This window comes from Diadema antillarum, unplaced genomic scaffold (genome assembly GCF_040938485.1).
Source record: "Diadema antillarum isolate AM-2024a unplaced genomic scaffold, OU_Dant_1.0 scf00000028, whole genome shotgun sequence".
Lineage (NCBI taxonomy): Eukaryota > Metazoa > Echinodermata > Echinoidea > Diadematoida > Diadematidae > Diadema > Diadema antillarum.
The window spans coordinates 2,865,175-2,881,827 of record NW_027270917.1 but is presented as its reverse complement, the minus strand read 5'-3'; the positions used below and the strand labels follow the sequence as shown (position 1 = coordinate 2,881,827).

The 16,653-nt window shown below is 39.7% G+C and overlaps 1 protein-coding gene across 2 annotated transcripts in view; it reads right to left on the bottom strand.

The window, feature by feature from the left end:
- Window positions 1-16,653, bottom strand: part of LOC139736693 (uncharacterized) — a 78,790-nt gene that overhangs the window by 50,309 nt on the left and 11,828 nt on the right. For both annotated transcript variants that reach the window (XM_071647444.1, XM_071647452.1), the window contains exon 2: window positions 775-909. In XM_071647444.1, coding sequence (XP_071503545.1) covers window positions 775-909 — 135 coding nt within the window. The remainder of the gene's footprint in view (window positions 1-774; window positions 910-16,653) is intronic.

Genomic DNA, 16,653 nt, shown 5'->3' with positions numbered 1-16,653 from the left:
ATGAAAATTGGTATAATGCCATGTCATAGATGGAATGTTAGGCAAACATTAGGCGCAAGAAATCCTCGGAATGGGCTGCAGACTTTTCAGATGCGGGGGGATTGTGACTGCCAAAACAGAAGCTCTTTTGATCTTGATCGAACTGTTTTGAGCTCCAAAATATTACAATCCCGCCCGAGTTAAGATCAGGAGACCATGGTGAAAGTGCAATTCCACTTCATTTTCAAATAGATTTTGGTTTTAAAAAATGAATGAGCAGAATGGGTAAACGTTTAATCATAATCAGACACAATCTATATGAGAAAGATACTAGTGTGGATTTTAAAAAAAAAGTTTTGATATTGATTTGTGCAAATACATGCAAATTATCTAAGGTATAACTGATGTCATTAACTCACAACTTTCCCATTAGTTGGTGTTCAATATCATCAGAAAAAAAACCCACATATTTTTGATCAAAATTTTAACTATAGCCCTTTCGAGGAAAGTCGGCTTTGCTACATTATTGAAACAAGCACAAACCTGACGAATGGGCTGATGGACACAAGTTTTTATTGATTTTGAATTAAACGTCGAAAAAAAAATAGTGAAGAGTTGCGTTTAGGTCAGTGTGAGACATAGTATCATTATCGTCACCTCATCTTTGATGTAACTACATTGTAATGCATGAAGAATAAAAAAGAACAACAGTGATAGTAATTTTTTCATGAGTTTGTTGTTATTGTTCTTGTTTTGAAGGATTAAAGTACGGTGAACTACTTTTGCAAAACTTACCATTTCTTCCATGTTGGAGGCGGGACCGGGAACCATGCGCCTGAAGGCATTGTGCATGGCGAGCATCCGCTCCTCCTGTTTGTTGCTCAGAGGGGCGTACATGTTGCGATTCCTCTTCTGCTTCTTCGTCTTGTTCTTCGGGAACATCGGGAACGGACATGAAGGAAAAGAGAAAAGATAAACAGGGAACATATCAATTGCAGGTTCCTTCTTAGTGTGTTGTCATTAACTAACGATGGTACTGACTTTTAAAAAATAAATATCCTTGCCAACATTGTCTTGTACCCATCATCTAAGGTTTCAGGGGACAATACAACACTGAGATGAACGATGTACAGGCGCCGGACAAAATTCGACCCCAGGACCTTAAAGATCCCGTCTTAAATACTTTACCATGGCACCGCTGTTAAAAGAAAAATCAAATAAAGAAATACAGACGTTTTCTTTACAACAGAAAAAAAAAACAACCTGCCTTACAATAATGACAATGTTAATAGCCAGTGTCAGGAATGCTATCATAATCATGGACAAGCACGGAAAAGCCACAGAATATTGTAACTGATAAAATGATAAAACCCAAGGAATCAGGAGAAAATGCTATCTTGAGTAATTTTGCAGAAAATACCTGGACAGTTTTAAACACTCGTTACAGGCTGTATTGTTACACTCTGGTGTTTGCTATCTATCTATATTTAGTCATCTTTGAAATGGCTTTGTGTGTATTTTCTGTATACCGTCACTTATTTTGCTTAAACATCTCAAACTTTACAATGAAAGTAATTATGCTTGAATAAGTCAAGACTTCCTTTATGTAAAACATGCATAAAATATCTGCATACACATACACGGCAAACGTGACCATAGATGTTGCCATGAGTGAAAATATTTTGTTTAAAACAAAAATATTGTACACAGAATGGGAGTTGACCCTTGCCAAACTGATCAAAAAGTATACCAATGGTTATTCGAAATACAAGCCGTATTATCATTCTGCAATCCAGAGTAAAATTGATTTGGGTATTTTCGAACTATAATGCGATGACAGCTGAACTTGTTCATTCCCTTCATAAGTCACCAATGTCCACATTAAACATTTTCATCGTTTGTGGTGACACTTTAGGTACTCTGCCCTATTTTATTTGGAACTGCGTACCCTAGGTAATCTTAGACTAGGGTAGGTGGGACAGGAAATGTTTTTTTACTTATTTTGTTTTGAAAATTGTTGGTTTGGGAGCTATTTTTCTCTATTATTGCATCAACTATTTTCCTTGTATGAGACCTTTTGACATACCACGATTAACATGACTTTCGTTGTGGAGATAGATAATTCATCGCATCACCGAAGGAATAAGGGGGCGTGGAGAGGGAAGGGGGAGGGGGAGGGGGCAGATAATGCCAAACTGTTGTCTGGGCAGGAATGTGCACATCCCTGCATGATATTCGGGTTCCTATAGCATGATAATGGCACACGCATCAATATAATTTGATTCTCGGATATCCGATTGCCATCGGGATTTGCTATCCGGAACTGTGATCTGGGTCAAGGAGGAGTCGGCAGCATTCCATGCGTTGGCGGCATAGTTTGCCACATACTCCGAGTGTGTGTGTGTGTGTGTGTGTGTGTGTGTGTGTGTGTGTGCTAGCTACAAGGCCTCCCGACCAGACGAGAGACATCAAAGGGACTCATCATCCATCGTAATACTACCGCTTCCACAGTTGTCTCTGCAAGCTTCTGTAGCTGATCCTGCTAATGTTTGTCGTGGGTGTTGGGTTTGTTTGTTGTTGTTGTTGTTGTTGTTTTTTTTTTTTTTTTGGGGGGGGGGTTTGGTTGTTGTTGTTGTTGTTGATACTATTATTATCATTATTATCATTATTATTATTATTATTATTACTATTGTTGTTGTTTTCTTTTAGATTGTTCGTTTTGTTGTTTTTATTATTTCTATTTGGTTTTGCTGTTGACTTTTTTTCTGTGTTTCTTGCTGAATTAATGAATAATATACATTATAATAATTTCTGATGTACACGTTTGTATTTCTTTTCCCCTGTATTTTTCTTCCTTTTTTTTTTCTTGTCTTTTTTTTCTGAGTCGTTAGCTCCATCCTCAGACCCACGAACCGCTTTCTCTCACACGTACAACTGCAACTGCTGCTGCTACTATACGACTGCTGCTACTTGTAGGCCTACTTCCGCTATTATGACAACTCAAACTTCTTCTGCTTTTACTGCTTCAACTTTTCGTCCTGATGTATACTATACTGCTATTATGATTACAGCTTCCATTCTCCATTTCAATTCTCAATTAACCTGCCCTTCTTCTTCTTCTTTTTTTAAAATTCTTTCTTGGTCCATCTGTTGTCGATCGACCTTCTCTTTCCTCCTCCTTCTTCCCGAATTCGTTTCTGGGCATATTATTAACAACATTTCTCAACAGCGCATCATTTTTTTTTTTGGCATGCATTCGCAATTATGGGTTCGACGTGACCAATTATCGCCTTGTATTGTCTTCTCTGTGGGAATGACGTAGCCTTATTTGTCACGCCTCACTTTCACCGGATTCTTATTGTGAAATGAATGCCCCTCAGCGATTTTCTCGACGCACGACAATTAACCTTTAATTTACCCTAACTGAGGAGCAAGGTACGTCCTTGCATGCGACGACCGATTTGATGTCGTCAATGATTACAATAGATATAATTGACAGCTTGAAGTAGTTACCCCCCCCCCCCGCAAAAAAAAAAGAATAAAAAAAAAGATGTTTAAAGGGAAACTTGATTTCATATTAAGGTAAAATCCTTATGCGACTTAAGAGCGACTGTGAAAGTAGAATGCCCACTGCGCGACCTGAGCCTGCGAGCTGGTGCGAGCTTATGGGGCGCCAAGTGTCGTATGGCCTATTTCGTTACGTAATCAGTCAATTCGTCACGAATTAATTGCAACATTTCGTAAAGAAATAGGCCATGCGACACTTGGCGCCCCATACAGTTCGCACCAGCTCGCAGGATCAGGTGTGTGGGCATTCAGCTTTAAAGAAAAACGTGGAAAACTTTTACAATGTCTTTGATCACATTTTCATCGCTCTGCTACTTTGAGTTGATGTGCTTTAAAACTTTTTATGCCAGTGACTGTGAACAGCGCGTATAACGCTATAGGATTTTCTCAGCCAATTGACGCTAAAAGCACAAACGGGGTTAATAGAGTCAATTTGAGCATGGATCGTAGACTTTGACCATAATGGATACATTAATCTCAACGTGTCCTTGACAAGCCAGAGCCATGCTCTACATCGTGTATACACAGAATACAAACTTGATAATGAGTGTAGTCCTCAAAAAACTTTTCATCACACGCACAAACACGTGTCCTCAGACCGGACTGAAGCCATTCACATGATCTAGTCTCTTAAAAGCATCTCTAAAATTCTACATCAGTACGAATACGCATTCCGAATGGTTTCCACCTGTTCTATATGTCCATGATGTTACACCAACAACAGTGTTTATCGCCATGGTATCAACACACGTAACGGTTCCATGCATCTTGGTTCTACAACGCTCTACTTCCGCACAGCTGTTTCAGCATTTTTGTAAAGGACATGTTAAACAAATACAAACAATCAGCAAATATCTTCAAGCGCATCGTAAAATAAAAATAATAAAGTGCAATATCAAATTTGACAACGCCATTGTTTGTCGTTGCTTTTGTTGTTATCGTTGTTGTATCTTGTGCGTGTGTGTGCGTGTGTGTGTGTGTGTTTGGGGGAGGGGGAAGGGGTGAGTTTTTCATAATTATACTCAGTGTGTACTGGAAGGCGTCATCAGAGGTGGAAAGACGTGTCTTTCTACCTCCCTGGTATGACCAAGTTTGGCCCAACAAGTTACACAAACTAAGGAGATATCTCCTTGCACAAACTGCGCATTCGACATCTTCATGATTATAGTAGGCCTACATGCGTATATTCGTAAGGATAGGCGAAAATTCGTCGACCTACAGCCTACATGGAAAGAATGCTGATCATTACCTACAGTAGGTGTCATATTTTAGCGCAGGCGGTGTCCAGAGTCCACACAAATAACGTGGGCATAACACTGAGTATCAAAATGAACAGGAAAAAAAAATACACGTGTCTGAATCTCAATGACTAAAAGTATTTCTACCATTTTTGTGTCAAGTGCCCATGTAACCAACTCTGACAGTCTTTTTTTTCTTTGTTCACAAACGCAATTACAATCGACCCTGCCTTCCGAAACGAATCCACAAAGGTGCAAATACAACTTCAGCGATTTCTTTCACACACAACACGCTCTGTCAATATTTGGCTTAGGCGCACCGATAACAATGTTTCCCGTTCATGTTAGTAAAGAAGTCCGATAGTGGAATAAGGACAGTCAAACTAGGCCATTCTGTATGTACTCACGCATCTGTAAGAATCATAATATTTGAGTAATCCGAGTACGGTCAATACGTTCTTGCCGATAGTAACTTGACAGTTGCACCAACCTATTTTCGTGTCAGTATCATTAGTTTTGTCTGCCGTAAGTATTTTGACTTTATAACTAAAGCTTAGTTGATGCTGCCTGTAAGGGGAAATGTATTGGGTGCCAGTATATATATCCTCCTGCTGTGTAATTCTCGGCTCATCCAAATACACAACTACGAGTACTCCAGTTACTAGTTATGAGAATTCGAAGCAAATCGCGAGAGAGAATGAAATCTTTGAACGCTGTGCCTTCTACTACATTGTCGATGGCGCCTCACCACCCCCACGCCTCAAGTCGTGCGGGAAAGCGAGACTCCTCGAACGTCAGCCACACACGCGCTTTATTTCTAGTCACTTTCTTTCCATTTCTGCGCGTCAATGAAAATGTTTAAAAAGGGTTGAAAGTTTTCCCCGTGCATAGGAAAGGCCGTGGGATTATAACTATTGAGATGTCTAGACTGATATGTATAATTATATGTCAAGTGCATTTCTTCAAAACACATGAGCAGTCTTCGGAATAAGAATAATACAGCTATGCATCAAACCGTGTTCGTGCACACAGTGTGGAAAAAAGTTGCACTAGGTTCACCACACAAAACTTATAATTTGATACGATTACTTAAGCCTTTTTTTATATTTGGGGCCTAGATTCAATATCTATGCATCGTGAGTTTCCAAAGATCGACATCAAATACATTTTGCAGGTGTCTCATCGGCTATGTGTTAGTCGGGGTTTACGGACAAAGGAGTAACTGTGACCGTAATCACCAAAAATATTTATGATCCCCTCCGGCTCCCTCCTCCTTTTTCCATTTAGTTTGAAATCGGATACATCAGCACCGTGAGATGTCGATAAATACCCATGATCAGATACTGGTATTCTTCAAAAATGTTTTCCATCTCGCCATCATGAGTCACTATGCGAACAATAGCGTGCTTCCATGTTGCTGACGACATGCCCCGCGGGGGAGGGGGAGGGGGATGGGGTTGATGCGATGTTAATGAGTGCCATTTGCAGCTATTAAAAGGGAAGTTTCCCCAAACATACATATGTGTGATTTGAGTGAATCCAGCAATATAAGTAGAACACATCAGTGAAGTTAAAGGAAACTCGGACCATCCCTCAAAAGTTATGATTTCAACAAAAGTTTTGATGCCGCCATCACTGGATGAGAACAGTTCGTGAAGTCAATCCAGAACAACTATATACAAAAAATATCAAGAGAATCCCACAATCTTTTTCTAACGAAAAGCACCCACTCCTTTCACTCGTTCCTGACGTTGTGTTAAAGGAAGTATTATCCCCTCTGCCTTCTGAAAGAATCCAGGCAATTTTTCTTATTCATTTAATACGCTAAATGTAAAAAATTCATAACTTTTGAATAGAATGTCTAGTGTGTCCGATTTTCCTCATACTTTCACTGATGTATTCAACTAATCACATTATACTAACTTTTATTCACTGTTGGGGATGGAACAAACTATTCGCTAAACATATAAATCAAAAGTACACATCTGTAAAAAACAAAAACAAAAAGGTCGATTTTCACCTGTATCTTGTATTCTGATTTCATCACTATATCCGCATTTTGCATAGCGTCTGAAAAAGCAAACAAACGAAAAAACGACCAGAACCACATAATATTCTCAAATTTCCGGTACTCGTAAGGAAGAAAATAATATTTCCCTACATGAAATAAAATGATCTCAGAGTAAAGGTCCGACGTGTTGTATCCGTTAGCAATCTTCAAAAAGTTATTCTTTTGATAGCGTTCCAACATTGTGATTATCCGGCACTCATTTCTTTCTCTTTCTCCAGTCTGTCTCGAACTATGAAATAGCCGTATTCATTCACACTCATCCCAATCGGATTAAAAAAAAGAACTATCAACGGAACTATATATACACTCAAACAAAGCAAACCTTTTTTTGTTCGGATTTGAATGCAATTCATATCATGTTTCCTGCATTGACAAACACTGCGTCACTGTCCGTGTCTGGATGCCCTCGCTTCCGGACTTACAGGTCAGAAATTCAAAGAAAATAAATGAAAAGCTAATAAATTTAATACCTGCTTTAGACACCGCAAGAGGTGGCTTTTCCTAGTATTCCCTTCCGGAAAGTAGAACAAACTATAGTCTAGAACAAGGATTGACAAAATGGTGCTGACTGGCTAGTCCACCCTTACTGATATCATATCCGTATGATGGTTCCATACTCTTTGGTAGATTGCGTGACTTGGTCATGAATGAAAAAAAGTTTGAACCAACAAGGCAACTATCCTATCCAAATAAAATCTATCAATTATTTTGAAGGAATAATGTCTCTCTTTTTCTCTCGCTCTTGTTATATCTCTTAATTTGCAAACTTTAGTCTTGAGGTCTCGGATCTCTGACTGAAGTTGAAGAAAACGTCGACACAAACTCTTGAGATACATAACAGCCACAACATCATTCCCAGCGTTATTTCACGCAAGCTGTGTGATTCTGTCTGACTTTTTTCCCCTGACATGTTATACTCCATGTGTTTAAGTTTGTCAAGAACAAGTATTGCTAGACAAAAAAAAAAGTAAGAAAAATCAAAACCCCACAAAACCAATCAAATAAGAAGGAGCGGGGTGACTCAAGAGCAATCCATGGAATGTTAATGAGTATGGATTGAAATGGTTGAACAACATGTGTTCTCAAGATGGCGTGGTGGTATAGCGAGTCTCGCGTCTCTACACATAATTGTGTTTTTACCTCGATCGTTCACCTTACTGTTTGTACGAGGAAAGAGAACGGGGTTAAGTCCCGAGAAACGATTTTGACTCGAGAAGTATCTTGATACTCGAGTACTTTATTTTCATACATAAAACCACTTCTTTCTCTGAACCGTCAAAACATATGTGGACCTTCTACGTAAGTTGATGATGGATATGAATCCGAACAAGTTTTCAATACAATCGTGACAAGAGTCACGTGTTGGCTACGCGCGTGGGTGGTACGCGCATGCGTGAAAGAGAATACATCACCCCAGTCTTTATCCTTACGTCGATTATTTTGCTACTGCTCATGTCATTATACTGCTCCTATACAGTTCATCTACCATCCAATGCAGGTGATTTGAAAGCATGCAGGTGCAGCGCTGTGCCCTCCACCAAAGCGCTGTACGCGAAGGCCACATACTTCATCAAGCAAGTAGGCTACAGAATAAGCGCTGTCGAAAGCACTTGACATGCCGTGAATTAATCACATGTACAAGCTGTGAAACCTTGAAACTCTGTCATTGTCTTCTGGTCCCTTACACGTAAAGTACACCAAGGTGATCCACAGAACATCACAGTCTTGCTTCAGTTGTCTTTCTACATTGCTATACAGCAACGTCCAGAGGTGGCGGACGAACATTGCCCTTTGACAAATATGATATTCGATGTTAGCATGGACTTCGAGTGGTGGTTCAACGTGCTCTCTCGCCAAGTCAAAATAATGAGTAACAGCGGGTTTGTGCGTCCCTTGACCCATAAACATGAGTGATATTCGCAGCATGAAGAAACGCTTGTCCACACTGATTTACAGAACTTCGTCCATGGAGAAGTTAGTTTAGATACTCACAATACTATACAGTATAGCGCTGACGAGATGCCGCAGAAATTTAACTATTGCCACGAGCATGTTTTGGATGAAATGATGAAACATGAACGCAACACGACGGCAGTTTTTGAACAAAACTGGATATTCAACAATATTATGATTAAGAACTGCTTGGAGCTTAGAAGAAAAACCATGAAGCGTTCAGAACAATCATAATTGCCACACCATCACATGTTTATTTCAAAATATATCCTTGTTTGTTGTGATGTCATTTGCCCAACCAGTGTAACATCTCGTACAATCTTCAAATTAAATCAGCTTCATACCGAAGAGGGTGTTTACGTATAAACACAACAATTGCCACTTCCTTTTACATCAGACCAATTTATCTGAAATTTCAACTAATTTCCTCGCTTCATTTCACGGAATGTTATGGTTCTCCCTGAACGCAGAAATTATTCCTCTCCCCAGCCTCCTTTCTATCTCTCTCTGAATGAATTCGTTTAGATCATCTGTCGTTGTCTCCCTCTTTTTCAACACGGATTCTTGAGGGGGCAGAATAAATCCAGCAGAGGGATAGGAAGGCACGCCCTTGCCCGGCTGACAAGGCGGATTACCTTGGGATGCTCCGCTCAACTCCGAGTCAGCAGCACTGTATGTTATTATCTGGGTCCATTGTGCAATATATTCGCTCCGGAAAATCATATCCTGTATAGTATGTCTTGAGGATACCTCCGAGCCTTTCATATTATCATCACTTCGAACTTCCAAATTAATATTTTATTTTACTTCTTTCCCTTATTTCTTCTTTGACGTAAAAGAAAAAAAATCCCCTTATTATATTGTTCAGAAAGACAAGCTTCATGAAATGGTAATTTAGGCGAGAATTTCCGAATCTGAACATACTGAACCAACTACTAGTATAAGACTATAAAAAACCTTAAGAGGACCCCAAGCATGATGACTATGAATACAATTTACCTTACTATCTATGTCTATATACATTTATATACAGTATTTATACATAATACAGTTACGTGTATATGGATATATGAGATGAAACGAAAAAGTGTGTTGTGCATCAATCAAGAATACAGCTCAGTATACCCAAATCTGGTTTTCAAACACCAATGTCATGTAATATCAAGAAAGTATCAACCTCCTTGGTAATATATTATGTCATCTTTCTAGTGATTGCCATGTTATGTTTGGTTACGTCTTTTTTCCCTTTGCGTGCCACATTAATTTTTTGTCCATTTTTTGTGTGTGGAATTTGTGCACATTTTGATTCATTGGCGCAGAAAGAGTTAAACAAACGCAAAGCATTTCTCTCCGCTGGTCGCGATTTCGCTAAAGCTTTTTGCCATCCACATTCCGGAAGCGCTTCATTTCCCCGCCATGTTTTCTTTGCTTATCCTTACACATGTTTCAATTGAAATAGTGGGGAAGAAAAATGGGGAGAGATGGAGAGAGAAGGAGAGAACTGGAGAGAGATGGATAGAGAGTGAGAGAGATGGATGGATTTCTTTTTGCTTGGGATGACTGTGGCATTAAAATACCAATGCATAAAAAGAGTTCGTAAAGTCACTGGGCGTTTCCATTACATCACGGGTGCCAGAGACGCAGACATCTTATACAGCTTGCAATGCTGTGACAGCTTTTATGAAATTCTAGACAGAGTTCGAGTTGACTCTTCCTCCCCTCGCTCACACAATGATGATGCGAGCAGACGGGCTGCCGGGCTTATGCCAGTTGAACTTCAAATAAAAAGGGGGATATTTTCAGAAGATAGACTGGGATCGAATGTAGTCTAGGAGATCTTGTGATGTAGTATCCTCCTGTCGAAATATCTCTTGATGTTATAGTCCCCATATAGTATGGCGGATCACAATCCGAATACTAGTACCTGAGAAAAGAGTGATCAACATCTTAAAGCTTCTACTATTCACACCTTGTCCTCTCATTCCAAGACTAGAGCCTGAAACTTTTTTTTTTCTAAACCTCCTTCCATACCCAACCCTTGATGATTAAAGGTTTGCAGAATGAGGTTGCTGCCTCATGTAGAGCGCCTGCCGGTATTTCTTTTTTGCTTCTTTCACATTTGTCTTTAATTATCTTATGTCATGTCGGCCTTTCAGACTGGATCATTCTAATGGTAAGAAATAATTTTGCTACACTTGACTGCTCCCTTGGAAAGCTTGCAGGAGTCTTGCAAGAGGCGAGATGGAGAAGCAATGCATTGTGCACAACAGTATTACCTGTCAAATGGAAGACTGTGAAGTATCGAGGAAGGGAACACAGGTGCACGGGGTTAAGTTTTTAGATATGAAATGGGTGTGGTTGATAGAGAACTCACAGGACCAACGGTGGAGAGATCGAGATCGAGGCAAGGCGCATACTGGTGGGTCAAGTTTTTAGATATGAAATGGGTGAGGTCGACAGAGAACTCACATGACCAACGGAAGAGAGATTGGATCGAGGGAAGGTGCACAGGTGCTGGGGTTAAGTTTTTAGATATGAAATGGGTGAGGTCGATTAAATACTCACAGGACCAACGGAAAAGAGATTGAGATCGAGGGAAGGTGCACACTGGTGGGTTAAGTTTTTAAATATTAAATGGGTGAGGTTGATAGATAGCTCACAGGACCAACGGAAGAGAGATTGAGATTGAGGGAAGGTGTACACTGGTGGGTTAAGTTTTTAGATATGAAATGGGTGAGGTCGATAGCGAGCTCACGGGGCCAACGGCATACAGAGATACTGAGATCGAGAGAGCATGCAACGCGTCTCCATAAAACACGTCGTTCGCACGCTAGCATTTTTTTCCCTTGATTGATCATGTTTATGCTTGACAGTGACCCTTCAGGAACCCTGGGTTGGGTTGAGAGTATAGGCTACATCACCGATTTCTGCAATATCCTTGGATAGCACTCAGCAACTGCACTTCTTGCGTTCAGGAGGTCCCGCTCTTTTGGCTCGCATCCATGTTTATGATCAGAAAATAAGAACGAAAACCTTACAACTTACAACTTACTTGTTGAAGATGACCTCGGTGTTGACGTAATTTCTGAGAAATATCAGAGGGTTCCGAAAATAATACATGCATTTCTGACTGCAAGTCAATGGGTTTGTCAAGTTCGATATGGGGATAGGAGGGAAAGGAAAACCTCCGTGACAACCGCTCCGTTCTGGTCTCCTATCTCCACACTCCCAGTGAACGTTCTTCACTTTTAAAAACCTGCCATTTCCATGGCTACCATAACATTGAGGCCTCAAGACTTTCTACTGGAGTGTTGATCTTTCTGTTCATATCTCTGAGAGTTCAGTATTTCTGAATTATTCTATAATAATATTGATATGATGAAGGATTTGCACGGGGATAGTGTGTAAGGAGTGGCGTGTATAATGACTGCCAGAGGCCCAATGCATCGGAAAGTTGAAAGGGTAAGCCTGGAGTTGAGACCAGGAAGATTGCCCGGCTGTTTTTTAATGGCACATTGAGTGAAAGTTACGCGTGCCTGGACTGCAACAACACGATTGGAGACTGATAATCGCAGGAGGCTACGGGGCTGCGCCTCCGTGGGGCGTAGCGCTTTGACTTGCAGGCACTGGAAAGCCGCATGCAGTGAAAGGCAACTTCTTTTAAAGGCAGAAGTCAGCATTTCAAAGTACATCTTTTGAAGGAACATTACACATAACAACACTCATACTATCAGCCATTCCTCAGAACCGAAACACGCATAGATTGCAACCAAATGTAATACAAGAATTACAATCATTCTGAAATAGTGCGCTTCTGTAAGTTTATTGTCGGAAAATGCATCTTTTCTCATGTTGATAAACAAAGTTCGACTATTAACATGAGGAAAGATTTAATAATAAACCTGACAATAACTCGCATTTGATGCACATTCAATAAACATCAAATCTTCGTTCCTACACCTGCAATGTTGCTTTGGGCTGACACAGGCCTAAATTGGAAATTACATGCTGCAGTTGCAGCAATCCACACGAGAGTTAAGTATAGGAACGCTTTGAATTTTAACATTTTTTTTTTTAATCTGGGGATATGCAATATTTCGGAGACCACAGGAAAACAATATATCCTAACCTATTACATAGCTGAGAATTCTGCGTAGATGTTGGTTGATTCTTGTACGATAAAATGATTGAAGACGTTTGACTGATATCTACAATTTTAAGTACAGCTACCGAACGACTTGCAAGGGGATGGACTGAGGTTCAACATGGGTGCAAAGGGGTGGGGGCAGTGATCTTACATTCTGTGAATTGAGTATACCTCTGTTGACGCCTCACCTATATTCCTGTCAAACGAATTTACGAAAATTCGTCGCGTTGTATAGCAGGGAGGTGAAAGAGAGGTTCAACCTCTCTGGTAGTACACGTATCAAGGGACAAATGAGAACGTCACTTGAACAAAAACAACGACAAAATCAATCACCGTAATTCAATAGAGAAAATGCGCCTCCATTGTCAAGTTGCAGCGGACATGCTCTGCAGGTCTTGATGTTTATTGAATTGCGGTGCAACTGATTGTGACAAAATAAACTTTTAACCAGTTGATATCCCAATCAGATGAATCTTTCCAGCGATCATTCATTCATTGTTTGTTAGTGTTCACATCATAATGTTACGTCAAGACCCAGGATATATCTGACAGCGTTACCATGCGCCGAACAGGAAGAACTGTTCCACCTGAGAAAATCTTGGGCCGGTCCTTGAGATCAAGGGCACCCGCGTTCACTGGGCCACGAGCCAAAAGGTAATGTTCCAGTATATACTCAGATTCTGAATGAATGCGGTTAAACAAAACAAAACAAAATAAACACAAAAAACATACCGAAGTGGTTCATGGGTTGTGCGGCATCTTTATGACATCACAAGAGCTAACAAACGAACGGTGCAACACCTCTTCGCGAATGAATGCGACTGTATGCATGCCTAATGGAACTAATCGAATGAGAAAAAAAAGTGTCATGACAACGAATAAAATATACGATGGCTTGCGACATGCTCGAATAGGGCCGAAAAGCAGCAAGAAGGATATACAAAATATTTCCTAAAGTAACAAGGCTGAGACGGCAAACCCAAAACAGAGCAGGACTTTCCTAACTTCCAGAGGACATGGAGGAAGTTGCCAGTAAAGGCAAGGGGGCTATACGGAAGCAAAATGTTGCTTCATCACTGAAAATATGCCTCAATCATTTCAAGCTCGAAGCAGTTTTAACATCTACAGAGTATATCGTGTTGTATATAGTGTTGCATATGTTGTATATAGTGTTGTATCTTACTTTTGAAAGAAACATTTTCCTTGATTCTAAACGGTCTCTATACAGCATTAGTAATTTTAATCTTGGTCCTGTTTTATCTTGTGGACCAGGAAATTTTAGGAAAGTCTCATTTTCTGTGGTCTTGAATAATAATTGATTGCACATCAATCAAATTTGGCACATTTTCCGGAATTGAGAGGGAAAGCTGTCATATCCAATATGAGCAAAAACAAACAAACAGTAACAAAACAATTATTCAATGAAGACCATTATGTATTGTCAGTGAGCATTCCAGTACAATACTGTGTTTGGGGTCTGTTTGTGGTTATTGTCGAAATTTCAAAATGTCATATCTTCCTCATTTCTTATCCGATTTTTTTTCCATTTTTGTATCGTTCTGTAGGGAATATTTTCTCTTTCTTTTCAAGTTTATTTATTTTTTTGGATGGATATTTTCTTTTTTAAGATCACGCTTTCTCTTGACATGAGATATAGGCCTAAATCATTAGGTGACTATCTAGAAAATACCATGCAACCCGGTTTAAACGTGGTAAAAGATCTTCAAAAAGTCAGATCGAGGATGAAGAATGCAAACATGATATAACGTTCGACAGTTCACGAACTTTGACTGTTGGAAAGACATTAACAGAACCGGGGAATTCGATGTCTTTTCAACAATAGATAGAACTAATGAGTATGATGAACACCTTTGTTTGAGTCAAATCATCGAAAGAACGGTTTCTTTCTTTTTAAGGGTGCGTGTTTTGTTTGTTGTTGGGGTGTGGGTGTCCTCACTACCCACACGTTACTCCTACAGCCCTTTGTGTATTTTCGTTATTTACGTCACTATAGTTGAGAAAAAAAATAATCCGAGAACGAATTATTCAAAAACAAAAATCAATGTGTGGAGATTAAAGAAATTATTAGACGAGTTATGAAAACATACTGCATGCAGTTCCGCGGACAAAAACAGTATTCTAATCTTACTCGTGTCTTGCCATTTTTACTAAGGGATATATAGAGAAAAAACATAACATTTACGGAGGGAAAGTGGCTAGGACTAGGAAAGTAAACTGTCCACAGTATCAAAGTCATGGTCACATTCGTGTATGAAAACAGAGCTTTGGGCAGAGAAGCAGAATGCGAGTAAAGTACGACACAAAAACAAAAATACATTATCAATCCATACTTCCTTTATGAAACTGAAAGTAAATGCTTATATTGGTCATTGGAAAAATGAGAAGCTGTTTAAGGGATGGGTAAAGTTTTGAATGAGACCTGGTTTCAGGTTTCTAACGTATTTTAGATGGGGTAATGAGGAATATCTTATGAAGTATTAAAGAGCATGAATTCCAAGAGGAAATTTATTTGATGAAAATTCGTGGTGAAATGACTGAGATGTCCAATATAAAGTGATCCTAATAAAAGAGTGACCCACTTTTTATCAGGATTGCTTTGTTTGACTTTGTTTTTGATCTATCAGCCATTTCAAAAACTGATTTTCATCAAATAAACTTTGAATTCCTCATGGCATGCTTTGTAACATTTCATAAGTGGGTCCGTATAGTATCTCGCAAAAGAGTTAAGAACCCAATTGTCATCTCAACCAATACGTTAAAAATCCCTTACAATCAATCTGGAGTTGTACCAGACCTGTTGATAAAGTCTCATATCTCCATTTTCAAGCCGACAGCTAATAAGAAAATTCTGGAGGTGTCTAAATGAGTAGTGCAACCTTTAATGTTTTAGAAAGAGCCATCCGACGAAAACTATACCGGAAGTTGGTTCCACATCAACGCTCGGAGCGGTGTCTGGTCCACTGGCATACGACGGGCGCACCCCGGCAGTGGGTGGCGCTCCTAGCGACGCCTGGATGCAGACGTTTTTGCCTTTTCCTGTCGAACAACTACTCCGTCGTGGTTGACTAGCAATTCATGTGTCTGTTTGTTTATTTGTTTGCTTGCTCGCTTGTTTGCTTGCTTTTCGCGTGGTTGCTTGCGACTTTATGAAAGAAAACAACCTTGTTATACTACCGCGATCTCTCGTCACCCGACAAGTCGTATCAAACAGTGGGTGGCCTTGTTGCTAGGTATATGCTAGGCAGAGGCCAAAGTTGTTTTAGTATGAGGTCAAGTTGAATCCAAACTACCACTCCAGGCAGGTCTGCTTGGCCAAAAATAGGTTCGGAATAGAAACGGAGTGATCCTTGAATATGTTATGTGATCATGAGTTGGTTTGCCTATTCTCATCCTGTTTCAAACACATGGGTATTTCAGGCGGATGGTTTGTTTGTATCTATGCCCTTTACGAAATAGTTCTTTGATATCCAGCAAGAGTGTTTTGATGCTGCTGTTACTGTGAGACCTTATTGAAAAATCATTTCTAATAAGCATTTTCTCGTTTTATACCCAAACCAAGATTCGCCTAACGATGGAAACAAAATGAATGTAATGAAGGTAAACCGCGATAGACAAAGTGAGGTAAATACCTCTGATTAACTTATTCAAGGGGAATCAAACTGCTGGATGTGTAAAGA